The sequence below is a fragment of the Ictidomys tridecemlineatus genome, chromosome 11, assembly GCF_052094955.1.
Source record: "Ictidomys tridecemlineatus isolate mIctTri1 chromosome 11, mIctTri1.hap1, whole genome shotgun sequence".
Lineage (NCBI taxonomy): Eukaryota > Metazoa > Chordata > Mammalia > Rodentia > Sciuridae > Ictidomys > Ictidomys tridecemlineatus.
This window is the reverse complement of record NC_135487.1, coordinates 35,857,974-35,873,241: the sequence shown is the minus strand read 5'-3', so window position 1 is coordinate 35,873,241 and position 15,268 is coordinate 35,857,974. Positions and strand designations below refer to the sequence as shown.

The 15,268-nt window shown below is 32.1% G+C and overlaps 1 protein-coding gene across 3 annotated transcripts in view; it reads left to right on the top strand.

Annotated features, from left to right (window-relative positions):
* Spata6 (spermatogenesis associated 6) overlaps positions 1-14,957 on the top strand; it is a 118,541-nt gene extending 103,584 nt beyond the window's left edge. For all 3 annotated transcript variants that reach the window (XM_005318014.5, XM_005318012.4, XM_078026228.1), the window contains 2 exons: positions 2,312-2,403; positions 12,778-14,957. In XM_005318014.5, coding sequence (XP_005318071.1) covers positions 2,312-2,403; positions 12,778-12,958 — 273 coding nt within the window. In that variant the 3' untranslated portion in view covers positions 12,959-14,957. The remainder of the gene's footprint in view (positions 1-2,311; positions 2,404-12,777) is intronic.
* Positions 14,958-15,268: the final 311 nt, after the last annotated feature.

Below are 15,268 nucleotides of genomic sequence, written 5' to 3'. Positions count from 1 at the left end.
TTAATGTAAACTACCATGGAACCTACTATGAAAATATAATTATTAGGGAATTAAACATGTACCCTGGAAAATATAACACAAAAGAAGGTAGTAATTAAAAAATTGAGAAACAAAAAAAAGACAGAAAACAACAAATGGCATATGTAACTCTTGCCTCATAAGTAACTATATGAAATTTAAATGAACTAACCACTCCAGAGGCAGAGATTGGGATGCTAAGTAAAAAAAAAAAAAACAAAAAACACTTGATCAAACTATTCTGACTATAAAACACACTTTAGATACACTGTCACAAACAAGCTGAATGTAAAAAGATAACACTGTTCCAACAGCATAAAAGAGCTAAAATGACTATACTACTATCAGACAAAATAGATTTTAAAAGTAATTTTTGTTACAATGAAGAAAAAAATGTAAAATGATAAAAAGGTCAAAGCATCAGGAACATATGACCATTACAAATATATATATCCCTAAAAAGGGGCCCTAAAATAGAAGAAGAAAAACGGAAGGGAGAAAAAAATGCCACATAATATTTGGAGACTTCAGTACCTGTGTTCAACAATGGATAAAACAATCAGCAGATCAACAAGGAAATATTTGATTTCCCAGATATGCCACATCATACTAGTTAAAATTTCCAGATTTCAACAAATATTCTAATATATATAAAGGGAGAAATTGAGACCAATACACAATTAATAGCTTGTAAGATGTGATATGTGATTATCACAACGGAAAAAAAAAAGTCTGTCAAGTACTCACAACAGACCTACATGTGTGTATTTTACATGATACAGACATTTTAGAAATTATATGTGTGCATGTATATGTGAGTATTACATCTACACAGACACATACACATATCTTTTATAAGGTGTTAAAACTTGAATAGAAAAGCCATGAGAGTAATGTCTTTTGTTTCCTGAAGCAGAATTCCACTACATGATAACCTTGATCTAGATCTAAAGGGACACCACTGCTCTCTGAGTTTTTAGTGATTGTGTTCTTATTCTTAAGATAGCCATTCCTTTTATTTGTTTCCTTTGTCATGTCTCTTATGCTTATTAGAGTCCTTTTATGTTTTCTAACTGTTAAAGAAAAATGCTCAAATCCTTTGGTTTACCAGACTGGATAAAAATACACAACATCTGCTTTATTTTCAACATTTTTTAATGTAAATTTTTTTATTTCTATATGACAGTAGAATGCCTTATAATTCTTATTACATGTATAGAGTACAATTTTTCATATCTCTGGTTGTATACATAGTATATTCACATCAATTCATATCTTCATACATGTACTTTGAAAATGTACTTTATACATTTTCTTTGAAAATCATTGCATTCCACCATCATTCATTACCCTTTACCCCCTCCCTTCCCCTCCAATTTCTCTGCTCTATCTAGAATTTGTCTTTTCCTCCTATGCTCCAAGATCTAAAGGAACATTTGAAAATAAAAGGATAAATATATACCATTTGAACACTAACTAAAAGATATTTTAACTATGTTAAGAATAGACAAAAAAATGTTAATGGGTGTGGAAAACAGCAATAGAAATAAATGAAATTACTTCATAATGATAAAAATTAGAAGCTATAACAATCTAAATTTTTATGTATGTTTTCTGGGATTTTTAAGCTTCCCCTGTTACTTATTGCTCACATTTTTACAGTAAATAATGTTTTGCAGTTTCTTGACATCAACAATTTTTAAATAATTTTTCATCATAATCTGTGTTCAGCTCTTTTCTTACATATGTAAATGGACTCCTTCTTAATACAAATATTTATTTGTGCTTACTAGTTGCTCTTGTTATCAGTTCTCTTTCTGTTCTTGATTGACTAAGGAGCCAAGGGTATTGGCTAAGTAGTTGATACAGATAACTTGATATTAGATTATATAAAATTATCATAGATACTTTCAAAGCAGTCTCTCAGGATTCTGTTTCTTATGCCCTTAACTTAGAATAGGCTGCCTGTACAAGGAGGGGAAGACATAAATATTCATTCCAATTAACTTGCCTTTTATTTTTGCCATTACTGATTTCTAATTGCATTTTGGCTTATGATTAACAATTATAAGTCATTTTCTTTGAAAGTCACAGGTACATGCTTACATTTATGTTTTCTCAAACACTTATGCCTCAGAAAGCAAGCACAATCATTTTGGAGTTCACATAACAACAGATAAAATCATACTTTTATTTTCCATAATGGAGAAGAAGAGCCTTTCACAAAGAAACATAAGCATTATATTAAAAGCAATGAGAAATGAATTAATGAAATTTTTTTTAAATTTTTCAGGATGAGAGAGACCCAGAGAAAGATGAAGAGCTGGAGCTGAAAAGAGGGCTGTTATACAGAGACTCTGCCTATGACAGTGACCCTGAATATAGGTATGGGCTTAGTTAATGCTGTGTATAAAGATCTTTCTTATAATGGATGTAAAAATAACCTGTTTTTCTCATCTGCTGAATTTTTTAAAATTTTTTATTCAAAAGTGTAATTTTTTATTTTTTACTATGTAAATTGCTATCACAATATTTTAATATGTATAAATTACTGAAGGGTTTTTTGTTGTTGTTTGTTTTGTTTTGTTGGTACTGGAGATTGAACTCAGGGGCACTCAACCTCTGAGCCACATCTCCAGCCCTATTTTATATTTTATTTAGAGATAGGGTGTCACTGAGTTCTTAGTGCCTTGCCATTGTTGAAACTGGCTTTGAACTCATGAATCCTCCTGCCTCAGCCTCCTGAGCCTCTGGGATTACAGGTGTTCGCCATGGCAACTGGCTGAAGTTTTTTATTTTATTTGAAGTTTTTTAAGTAAAATATATATAGCTAATTTATGGTGATAATTTTTATCCTACACTTAATATTTTATTTGACTGCACTGCAAGTTCACATACTTCATAATTTATTCTAACCTAAAAAGAGCTTTGTAATTTTAGAACATTACTAAATCTTTTTAAAAAAATAAGAAAAAAATCTGTTCTCTTAGATTAAAATTTCAAGAATGTTAGCAATAAGATTTTTGCAAAGTTGTACTAACATATCCCATGAAAACTTTCAAAAAAGTTGTCAATTGGCATAAAATACTGTATTAAAATCTGTAAATTAGGTGTGGTAGTACATGTTGTAATCTCAGTAACTCAGGAGACTGAGGCAGGAGGATCACAAGTTTGAGGCCAGCCTCAGCAACTTAGTGATACCCTGTCTCAAAATAAAAAATAAAAAGATCTGGAGATGTAGCTCAGTGGTTAAGCATCCCTGCATTCAATCCCCAGTACCAAAATTAAAGCAAAACCAAATAGAAACTGTAAATTGTGGGTGTATGCTGTCAAAGCATCATACCACTGATTACTATAGAGCTTTTACCATCATAAGATTCTTCAAGAACAAATTTAGCTCCAAATAGTGGAGTGGGATTTTGAATAACCAAATCGTTGATCTTTACCATCAGTAAATGAGGCTAGAACATCTATGAACATCTCCTTTTGTTCCTTACACCAGCATGAGTGTGACAACATTGCCAATAGTTTTACTGCCTCCCAAGCAAGAGACAACCTGGGCCTCCCATCAATGTATGTTTTATGTTATGAATGAATTGAAGGAGGAGTTATCCAAAGAGGAAAACTAAGGTTAAGAGAGCACATATCTTAAAAGAGGTTATCTTAAATTCTTTGTTCTTTTAGCTTTATTCCCTAGACTGTTATATGAATTACCTTCCCAATGTGGGGTGCTTAATCCATATAATTAATTATAATTTGGGTGTGGGGTGAGACTAGGAATGATACCGGAAAGGGTCTGATTTTCAAACTTTTGGATACATACTAATTGCTTGAGTTGTTTCTTAAAAATATTGATTTCTACCTTCTACCCTGTAGATTCTAGTTCCTGCATATAGATGAGATCTAAATGTATACATTTTAAGAAATACTGTAGATGATTCTAATATCATATTTTAAAAAGCAATGCTCTTGATTTAAAATTTGCCATAAAATTCAATATTGATTCTTTTTCTAGTTTATCAATCAATGTTAATGACTAAGATTTTTAAATTTCCCAGGCACCTCATATGAGAGAGTAAAGCAGGATATCAGAAAAGTTCTGCTTGTACATTTTTGAGATCACTTTATAATCCTTGCCACTCCTCTTACGCAGTAGGAGGGAGTAGTAAGTCCTTTAAAATCTTTCCTGAGTGCTTTTCTTTCATATTATTGACCAAAATATTATTTGAGTTTTATTCCCAAGTCATATTGTATACTAGGCCAAGAATCTACTCTCATTTGACTTTTCTCATATTAAAGATGAGAGAACCTACATTAATTACCCCATTGTTGAGGCTTCCAACAGCAAAAGTAAAGAGGGAATTTGGATCTCAGCTTTTTAATTAGCCTTCTGCTTGTGCCCATTGACAGTTGTTAAGAGGAAGTCTATATGGACCTCTGGAATGAAGTGAGGAGCTCAGCATATTCCTTCCTACAAAAGAAACAATAAAACTGACCAGAATTATCAAGAACAATTTTAAAACTTGGGAATTGACCAAAGACATGTAACAGATTGAGAAACATTTGTCTAGAAAATCTACTGAACCATGGGAGTGTGGCGTTTTAACTTAGAGATTTCATCCTCCCCCCACAGCCACTGGCTCCCTAGCTCTGTGGCACAAAAGCACTACGAAAGCAGTCAAGTTAAAAGACCAGGAAGTTTATATGGAGCCAAGTGCTGGGGCATGAGCAGAAGCAATAATGATCCTACTGGCAGTCAGGGAAGGCCTAGAGTCTTAATGCTTAGGACAAACAATAAAGATTCAGGAACCAGATAACCAAAGTGGGCCTTGATAAAGTTCTGCTTATTTCTGGTTGTTTGGAAGGTTATATGTATGCATAAACCCGTTATGATTGTAAGGGACTAGGAAAGGGCCTGGCAAGCCAATAATTCACAACTGAGTGTGAAGCCTGAGAAAGGCAGTAAATAAAATCCAGAACAAGCTTATAAACTGGATAAACTGAATATATTCTCCAAGTCACTTACAGATCCACTGACAAAAAATGGAAGCCTTATCGGTTTACAGGCTCTGACCAATTGTTTCCTGGTCACTAAGCCATGCTAACCCAGGTGTAGTCCCTAAGAAGCCAGGCTCACCGCCTATAATCTAAGCAGTTTGGGAAGCTGAGGCAGGAGGATCATGAGTTCAAAGCCAGCCTCAGCAGTGGTGAGAGGTGCTAAGCAATTCAGTGAGATCTTGTCTCTAAATAAAAATACAAAATAGGGCTGGGGATGTGGCTCAGTGGTTGAGTGACCCAGAGTTCAATCCCTGGTTTCTGCTCCCCCCCCCCAAAAAAAAAACCCAAATAGAAACAAATTTTTTTAAAGTAGCAAGGGACACCAGCAACTGTACAGGGAGAGAGAAATAAGAATACAGAGTATCAGTCCAAGCAAATCTTTAAACAAGTAAAATAAAAGGTAATAATCTTGGCAGGGAAGTCAGAATCCAGAGTTGCTACAAATATGGTGGCACACGCCTCTAATCCCAGCAGCTCAGAAGGCTGAGACAGGAGGGTTCCAAGTTCAAAGTAGCCTTAGCAGCAGTGAAGTGCTAAGCAACTCAGTGAGACCCTGTCTCTAAATAATATACAAAATGGGGATGTGGCTCAGTGGTTGTGTGCCCCTGAGTTCCATCCCCAATACCACCCCCCACCAAAAATGTCATTTTCAACAAAAATTTTGAGACATTTTAAGAAACATGAAAGTATGACCCATATTATATGAAAAATGAATTGTTAGAATCTGTATCTGAGGAGTCATCAATGTTGAATTCAGCAGATCAAGGCAACTGAATTCAAAGAGCTAGAGGAAACCATATTTAAAGAATTAAAAGTATAATGAAAATAATTTATCACATTGATCATATTAATTAAAAGAAATTATTTCTTTTGTTTTTTTCTTAGTAAAAAATATTTTGCTCATGATTTAACATTTTCTTATACTCTAGATGTACAATTATGGTCATCATCCACAGAGTATAGCAGATACTCAATGTTTTCTGCAGGAAAAGAAGAATGGGAAAATAGAGCATTTGTTATTTCATCTTCCAAGCATTTGATATTCATGATAATTTCCCCATGTCTGCCATCACCTTTGTGCATGAAACTCATTAGAAAGACAGTTTTCTCAAAGAATCAATAAATGACTCCTTACTTTTAATTCTGTGGGTTCTAGGTGGCTTGCAGAAGAAATCTACTACCTTTATGGGCTTGCTTCTCAATTTTGAGTTTTATTTTCTAGAAAATTTTTAGTCATTTGCTATGATAGCCTGCCAAGTCCCAGTTCCCTAGGATGCTCTTTTTTTCTTTTCTTTTTAGTACATTCTACATATACTTCATATTTCCTCAGTTTTCAGAATATTTAAAGTTCTCTACATTGTTACGCATTCTTTGAGCATTAGCCCTAATTTTAAAGACAAAGGTTGAGGGTAATGTTTTATATAGATAGGAGTTGGCCACAAAGGAGAGGAAAAATAATAATAATAGAATAGAATAGACTGTTTAGCAGTGTTGTTAATAAAATTTGCTATTGATAACCACTGCTTTCTATTTAGATGAGCATATTTTCCAGGATACTGATAGTAGGAATATGCTCAATATAATATTTTAGTTATAAAATTATAACAGAAATTCAAGCTAAATAATTTAAATTTGGGCTTTACGCTTTTAAACAACAGGATTGATTATAAATTTCATTACTTCTACATTGGTCACTATATGATCAATTTATGACTCTACCAAGATGTCATAAATAAATAGCCAGAAAGCTATCATTAGTAAAATTCACAAAAAGTTAAAAAGTTGACTTTCATTTTAAGTGAGAAAATGTTACTTAATTCTAATTTAAATTAATTAGATTTTGTATTTTCAAATCAACTATCATAAAGTCCTTTTTAAAAGTTCTTTTTATTAAATATTTAAGGTTTAGTTTTTCTTTTTCTTTTAAAAAATATTTTTTAAAAGTTCTTTTTATTAAATATTTAAGGTTTAGTTTTTCTTTTTCTTTTAAAAAATATTTTATGTAGAAAAATATATTGATATTTATAATTTTTTTTCAAAGTGTTATAAAAATTGTAGCTCAGAGTCTAGAAAAGTTTCCTATGATTAGAATAAACAAGTATTCATCTTTAAAAATAAAAATATAACCATTGTATTTAGAAAAATCTACTTAACGCCTGTACCTAAAAAGTATTCAAACATGTTCAGTTAATTAGTAGCCCCTTCAAAGAACATGAGTAGACAACAGATAGTTCTGAGTCTACCAATTCTTACTATACAAATTTAATTTTTAAAATAGGGCATGAGAAAATAATAAAATTTTTATTAAGGATTATGATTTTTATGATTTTTCATAAGCAGAGCAAGTACTTACGGTTTTGTCTAAATGTTATTAGATCGGGGGACTGCTGACTAGAAGATGACATGGGGAAAATGATAAGCAACAGTCCATGGTAGCTTTGGAGCCACGATTAAGTTTTCCATGATATTATTTGCCAAACCTGTAATTAGTTAATCTTTAATGGCTACTTTTAAGGAATTAAAAGTAAGTTCATTATTTTATTTAACTGGGTTAGGACATGAGAATACTCTGAAGTATTCTGGCTGTGATCCATATGAGGTCAGTTTTATGGCGAGTTCTTTTTCCTTGAAGTATGGGAGGGAGTTCAGAAAAGAAGAAGGAAAACAAATGGAATATTCCCTGTGAACTTGATAACATACTGAGTTTAACCTACATTAGTAAAACCAAAGGGATGAGTTAAAATACTATATGTTTAATGACCATGTGTCCTCTTAGTTGCACAGAAAAAAATATTTGAAATTAAAAAAATTTTAGAGTAATATTAATTCAATTCTATTTATAAATTGAAATCCTTTTTAGTAGAAATCCTTTTTATATCTTGCCATTGTAGGCTCCTCATTCCTCTAGGATAAAATTCTCCTTTTGTTTCTTGATAATTTTGATCTCTTCTTACTCTTCTATAGCTATACTTGGTATTTCATTATTTGTCTTAATTCTGTTACGGTGTGCGATCCCTGAAATAATCTGTGTCAACTTGTCTATCTAGTGAATGCTTTGTTATTCTTTAGTTGTTCTCTCATCTGAGGTACTTCTAAGACCTTAGGCATTTTCTCCTTTTTTGGTGTGTGTGTGTGTATGTGCCATGTGTATAACACACATTTTTATATATATAATACACACATATATCATACACACGAACATAATTTCTATTTGAAGTTATTTATTATATACTTTTTTCAAATTTCAAATTTAAATTATGTATATGTAATATTACAAATTGAAATTGTGTACATATTTCAATAATTTGGGATTTCAAACTGCTCAGTTCCCATATTTCCTTGATCTTTGTTCTTTTTTATCCTTTTTCTTAATAGAATAATTGTCATAATTTAATTGAATAACCATCATAATTTAATTGAGGTTTTTCTGTTAAAGTAGCAAACACAAGTTACTGAAAAATTTACTGTCTTTAACCAAATGATAATATTGTCCCTGCTTTGTAGATAATTATTTTATAGAATACACTCCTGATGCAGTATTTTCTAGGAATTTGTAGTAGGAACTTCCCTAAATGCTTTATATAAATGAGTACTGGAGATCTTCTTGGTAAAATAGAGACGTGTAGTCAGCCTATTGCTACAATAATGTTTCTTAAACATTTTAAACTTATGAATACACCCAGTAATAATATCAGAATTGATTCAACATGTTTAGAATTCATTAGAATTTATTCATTTAGAATTCATTTCAAGTCTGGAAGTAAATATTATGCTTATAGTTTTTACTGTCCTTGTTTACATCAAGCCATAGATTTACATATTAGGACCATCTCTGCATTTATAACATCATTTTGCAATTCAGACTTTCAGGTTGAATCACTTCTCATGTTTTCTCATGTTTTCTGCTTACAAAATTGCAACATTTTGAAATTTTAAGTAAAAATAAACTTCCTGCCAAATTTTTCCAGACCAAAGAACATTAGAATTATCTATTCTGTCCACTTTAGCTCTTCTTTACAGAACTTTTTCAGAATCACAGTTGGTCCTAAAGGACTTTCTGAATTTTATTTCTTCATTACAAGCCACTAAGATAATATTTTAAAGCAACTTTGAGACATTTATTGTCTAATGCAACCAAAGCAGTAGTAAATCTGTGTCTGATCACAATATAGTACTTTATTAAGTGTGTTAAGAGCTCGATTTACAAACTGGGAAGAACTCATACCATGATTTTAAAAGTTGGTAGTCTTTATATTATCTTTCAGATAATACCAGGGCAGTGGTATATATGAAAAATTCGAAATTCAGTTGATTAGGTTTATTAAGTTATAATTAGCCTGGAAACTAAAAACAACAACAACAACAAACAAACAAATAAACCAACCATAGTTTGGAGAAGTACATTGTTAGTTGGTGATTGTGAACAACAGTCAGCAAGACAGGACTGAATCTGCCTTTTGTGAAATAGTAATTAACGACTTACAGAAGACAAATACAAAACAGAAAACAAATAAATAAAAAACAACAACACATGAGACTTCCTAAGGATGAGGGATAGAGGCTTTCTAGAAATTAGGCTGGTCAATATATTTGCAGAGGTATGAGGTCCATGCAGATATATCTCATAATGTTGTGTGTGATTCTCTTATACCATAAATCAAATTTATTAAAGTGTTTTAAGTGACAACAGCAATTAGACCTGGAGAGAAATTGTATGAAAGAAATTATGTTCAATTGTCTAGATTGTTTTTTGTGCACAGCTAATGAAAAAAACATATGCTGCTTATCTCAAAGCATTAGCATTGAGACATGGCTAAGGTCTTTTGGAAATTGTAAAGATCATTGATATTATTAGAAACTGAAAGAATATGTATTATTATAATCATGTTTTAAAATACTTTTAATAATCTAGAGATGCTCTCATTTTCAAAATTATCCAGTGTGAAAAAGTGGTACCAAATGTAAAGAAAAGTCACAGGGATCTAGTAAATACTAGAAAATGTATGGAGGAATTTCATTCTAGCAAAGTATCGAGAAGTAAAGAGACCTATTGTCATGGTATATCAAAGTAAAGTTTTTCAGACTTTTTATTGTGAAATATAAACAATAGCTGAGTAATATTAAGTTTCATGTATTCTTAACAACAATAAAATGGATACTCAACGATCTAGCTTAAGAAGTGGAAAATAACTCATAATTTTGAAGCCATATGACCCTCAAAAGTTTCATCTCTTTCCGCAGATATAAATGCTACTATGAATTTTCTGTTAATCTTGCTCTTATTCTTTTTTTATTGATTTTTTTAAAAAAATAAATTACAGTGGAATGCATTACAATTCTTATTACACATATACAGTAAAACTTTTCATATCTCTGGTTGTATATAAAGTATGTTGACACCAATTTGTGTCTTCATACATGTATTTTGGATAATGATGTCCATCACATTTCACCAACATTTCTAACCCCATGCCCCCTCCCTTTCCCTCTCACCCCTTGGCCCTATCTAGGATTCATCTATTCCTCCCATGCTCCCCTTCCTTATCCCACTATGAGTCAGCCTCCTTATATCAGAGAAAACATTCAGCATTTGTTTTTGGGGGGAGGATTGGCTAAATTCACTTAGCATTATCTTCTTCAACACCATCCATTTACCTGCAAATGCCATGATTTTATTCTCTTTTATTTCTGAGTAAAATTCCATTGTGTATATATATATGCCACATTTTTTAATCCATTCATCCACTGAAGGGCATCTAGGTTGGCTCCACAGTTTAGCTATTGTGAATTGTGCTGCTATTATAAACATTGATGTGGCTGTGTCATATTCTTCTTTAGAGTTATATCACACATGTATCCCATCCAAAAGTGATAATGTATTTAATTGTCCTTGTTTCCAACTTTACTTAAGTGTGATTATAACTATGTGTAGTATTCACAGCTTGCTTTTTTCCTACTTGTTTTTCATTTTCACACACAATTATTCATGCAGCTGTAGGTATTAACGTTTCCTGCCGTATCCCCTGCTATTATTTAGGACAATATCTGTGCTGTGTACAGTATGTGCCATTGCATAGGACACAAATCACATTTTTATTTATCTGTTCTAATGTAGATATTTAGGTTGTTCCCAACATTGTTATTATGAATAGTTTATACATACTTACTGTTATGCATGTGTAAAGATTTTTCTGGGTATCTAGGAATAGAATTAATGGGTTAAAGTTGCATAATCCCTCTAACTTGGTCATGCCAAACTTTACACAAAGTTAATGTGTAAGTATTTCCATTATTGTACATCCTCAATTGACAGTGTCAGGGTTTAAGGGTGATCATGTGGATGTTCCATATCTTTTTGTGTCATCATTTTTATTATGTACAATGAAGACTGACATCAAGCCAAATAAATTCTCTTTACAGATAAAGAGCTCCAAGAATTCCTATTTTGCCACAGACAATGGCAATAATATTATAGAACTGATAAGTCAGGGGAAGAAATTGGTTGCATGAAGTAAGATCTAAGTATATGAAGAAAGTGTCACATTTAATGGTCAAGAAATACAGTTTCATATGACACAAGTGTCATAATCTCTAACAGACTTGAGTGGTCTAATCTATAATAAGTATTTCACTTATTGAAGTAGGTTGATTTTATTTATTTAAAAAATTCAGATTCTCTGAAGAAATTGATGTTTTATCTATAGCAAATTATGTTAAAGCCAGAAATTAATGTTCATGACAGTAGAATTTTAACTTCAGTATCTTCAACAAATATTATCAAAAAATATTACCAACCCATCAAAGAATATTACACCTAACCTAGTTCTGATCTATTTCATTAGTTACATATCTGTTTTTTTTAGTTTTTTTCCAGATGCTTAAAACTATAGTAGATCCCTGTTACTTCAAAGTCAGACTCTTCTGTGTTATTTTTATTTTTCATAAGTGTTTCATCTTCAGTCTACGTTTCTCCATCTCCCTGAGGGCAATAGCAGTGTGGTGTAATAGAAAAGCTCTGGAGCCACAGACTGTCTCCTTTCTCATCTGTCACTTTCTAGCTGAGTGCTCTTAGGCAAATCATTTAACCTCACTTAGTTTTAATTTCTACCTCTATCCACTTGTGTCATGATATTTATTGATAAATTTATAGAAAGTGTCTAATTCAATGCCTCATATTATTCAATAACTTTTGTGCTCAAGGTAAGTGCTCTACAATGAACTTTATATATATTATAAAGAATAATATATATGTGTATATATATATAATTTTTAATTTTTAAACAATTGTAAAAATATAGCTGAGAAAACTGAGACTCTAGACAGTTAAATAAATTTCCCAAGGTACCACAGTTCCAGACTGACTTTAAAAGGCTATTCTCATACTGGTCATACCGGACCATCTGTGTGCTGCTTTTACCAAGCCGTACCTGTTTTTCTAAATTCCTTTTTAACTCTTAACATGAAATTTTCATTGTTTTGTAACTGTTTCACACAAATAGTTCTGTTTCCCCTTTTAGAGAGTCAGTATTTGATGCAGAGCCTTCAGCGTATTTTATTGTTCACAGTCCCCCTCCCCACCTCTGCCAAGTATCACACTCCCATAAAAAAAAGTGTTAGGTTTAAATAGTACTACCTCTAATTCACTTTTATCATTGTTTTAAACCTTTTGGTTTCACCATTATTTATATCCTTTTTTTATAGCTCATATCAGCGGCCACATGGCTCTCTCCATTTGGATGAAGGTGAATACTGGTCCAGGGCAGCCTCTTACAATAAGGGAAAATCCCACCGACCCGTCTTTGAGAACAGCATGGACAAGATGTACAGGAACTTATACAAAAAGGCCTGTAGTTCTGTTTCTCATACACAGGAAAGCTTCTGAGACCATCCATGATAAACTGTGTGAATGTCCGTGTCAACCTCTCAATGAAATCGTTTGATGTGATCAATATCTGTATTCATTTTTTTTAAAAACAGGTGGTTCATTGAGTAAAATAGTTAACACTGAATCAAGTTTATTACTTCAAATGGTGCATTTTCATAAACAAGCCTTTTTTATTTCAGGAGATTATGCTGTTTCAGATGTCAGAGCTATGCCACACAATCACAACTTCAATCTCTGAGAGCATGCTTCTCACATATATCTCATATCAACATCTACAAATTGAACAGTTTCTCTCTAGAAATGTTCTTGTGCCCTAATCACCTTGTATTTTTCTTTTATTTTTAATTAATATTAACTTAAAAATTAGTAGAAAGATATACTATATAAAATGAATTTCCCAAGAATTTAAACCCTCTTTTAACTGATAGTTTCTGCTTTTCTTCTAGGTATATTTCTTAGCTCATAAGAAATAGCTTTTTTAAAATTCATTTTTTATTTGTTCTTTTTAGTTATACATGACAGTAGAAAGCTTATATAATCATTTACTTCCTCTTTTCTTTAGTTCTTCTTTAGAAAAACTACTTTATAAGATACCTAAAATGTGTAAGTAAGAGTTAGACATAGCAGCGGCCATGTATAAACCGTGAATAACTAATTTTTTAGAATGCTTTGCACAGTTTTCTTCTAGGGCTATGCCTTTTAATGCAAGTAGAATCAGAAAATAGCCTATATTATCAAGTATGTAGAAACTCAGTAAAAATAAGGGACTTGTAATTTAAACTCTTTGGCATTTTGAAGCAGCCTCACTTTAATGGACACTTGAAACCATAGGGAATAAAATAATATGGCAGAGTGCTTTTTAGTAGGCACTCAAGATCTTATTGGTTGAATAATAAAATGAGCTCCTCATTTCCCATCCAACACTTAATCTATGAATACAGTGACACTTTGAAGATATGAAACAAAAGTCAGATGCCAGATTCACCAGAGAGTGAATGAGGGGAAAGCAAAGTGTTTGAAATAAGTAAAATTTATTTACAAGCTTGAAGAGTTGACTACAAGATATTTTCTCATTGACTGTATCATTGGTTAAGTCCACAGTTGTGATTTAAAGAGAAAAAGAAATGACTTGCAGTCTACTGAAATTAAAATTAAAATGGGAAATTGGATAACTTTGTGTTAGGAAACAATGTACATGTGTTATCTAATAATAGAACTTTTAACTTCAGGTTAAGAATGTTTTAGTATAGCAATCTGTGATATATCGAAAAGGGCATGGCAATATGAGCTGGAGTCCTAGGTTTTCTCCCATCTCTGCCATTTTCTAGTTGAATCTCTTTAATTCTCTAGTCCTTAGTTTCCTCAGCTGTCAAATAAAGGGAATGGTATGGCTGTTAAACCATGTTCTGTGGACCAGGACGATGGTTCTAAGAGATGTTTATAGGAATGTAGATATAATTTTTTTATTGGTCATGTAATTTTTATGAAAGTTGATTTAATACACACATGTGGGTGCATGTGTATGTGTCTTATAGAGTCCTGCGTAGAATGGCAGGAATGAAAAGGGATGCTATTAATGTGTGGGGGCAGCACTTACAAACTGGGGCTGTCAGCCAAGTTAGGTCCTAGGGTCTTCATAATCATACTGAAAACTACCATGTGGGAGACTTTAAGAAATTCTGGATAAACCTTTTACAGTATCTAGTAAAAAGTCTTCCCCGTAATTGATGCTTCTTAAATATTTATTGAATTAACCCAGAATTTCCTAACCTAAATTGAGCATATAACAATGTTGTTACAGCCACTACTCCCTGTTTCCTCAGCTCCCCATTGCTCCACCCCAAGTGCTATTATCTGGTACATGTGGACACCAACTGATGAAATGCTAACACTACACAAATACTGAGTTACCCTCTGGCTGTAGGTTAAATAATGTTTTGCACAACAAGCTTTTGAATTTTAGCATTGAATAATAAATGCTCTTTTTAGAAAAGCATATCCTCAGTGGAAATTAGTGTTTTTTCTGGGAGAAGTTGCTGTTTAATGAAAATAACAAATTTATATATCAAAGACAATATTATATTCTATCACAGAAAATCTTCTGAATAAGTAACATGAAAATTACTTATTGTGCCTATGTATGCTATTAGCTAAGAGAAAGGCCACAAAAAGTAGAACTCAAAAAAGAAAATTTAGAAACTGATAACCATTTTCCTATGGGTTAAATTTGGCATATCTATAAAGAATGAGAGCATATTCTTAGTTATACAGCCTCTTTGCTGCATCTGATTATTTTCCATTCCCTAA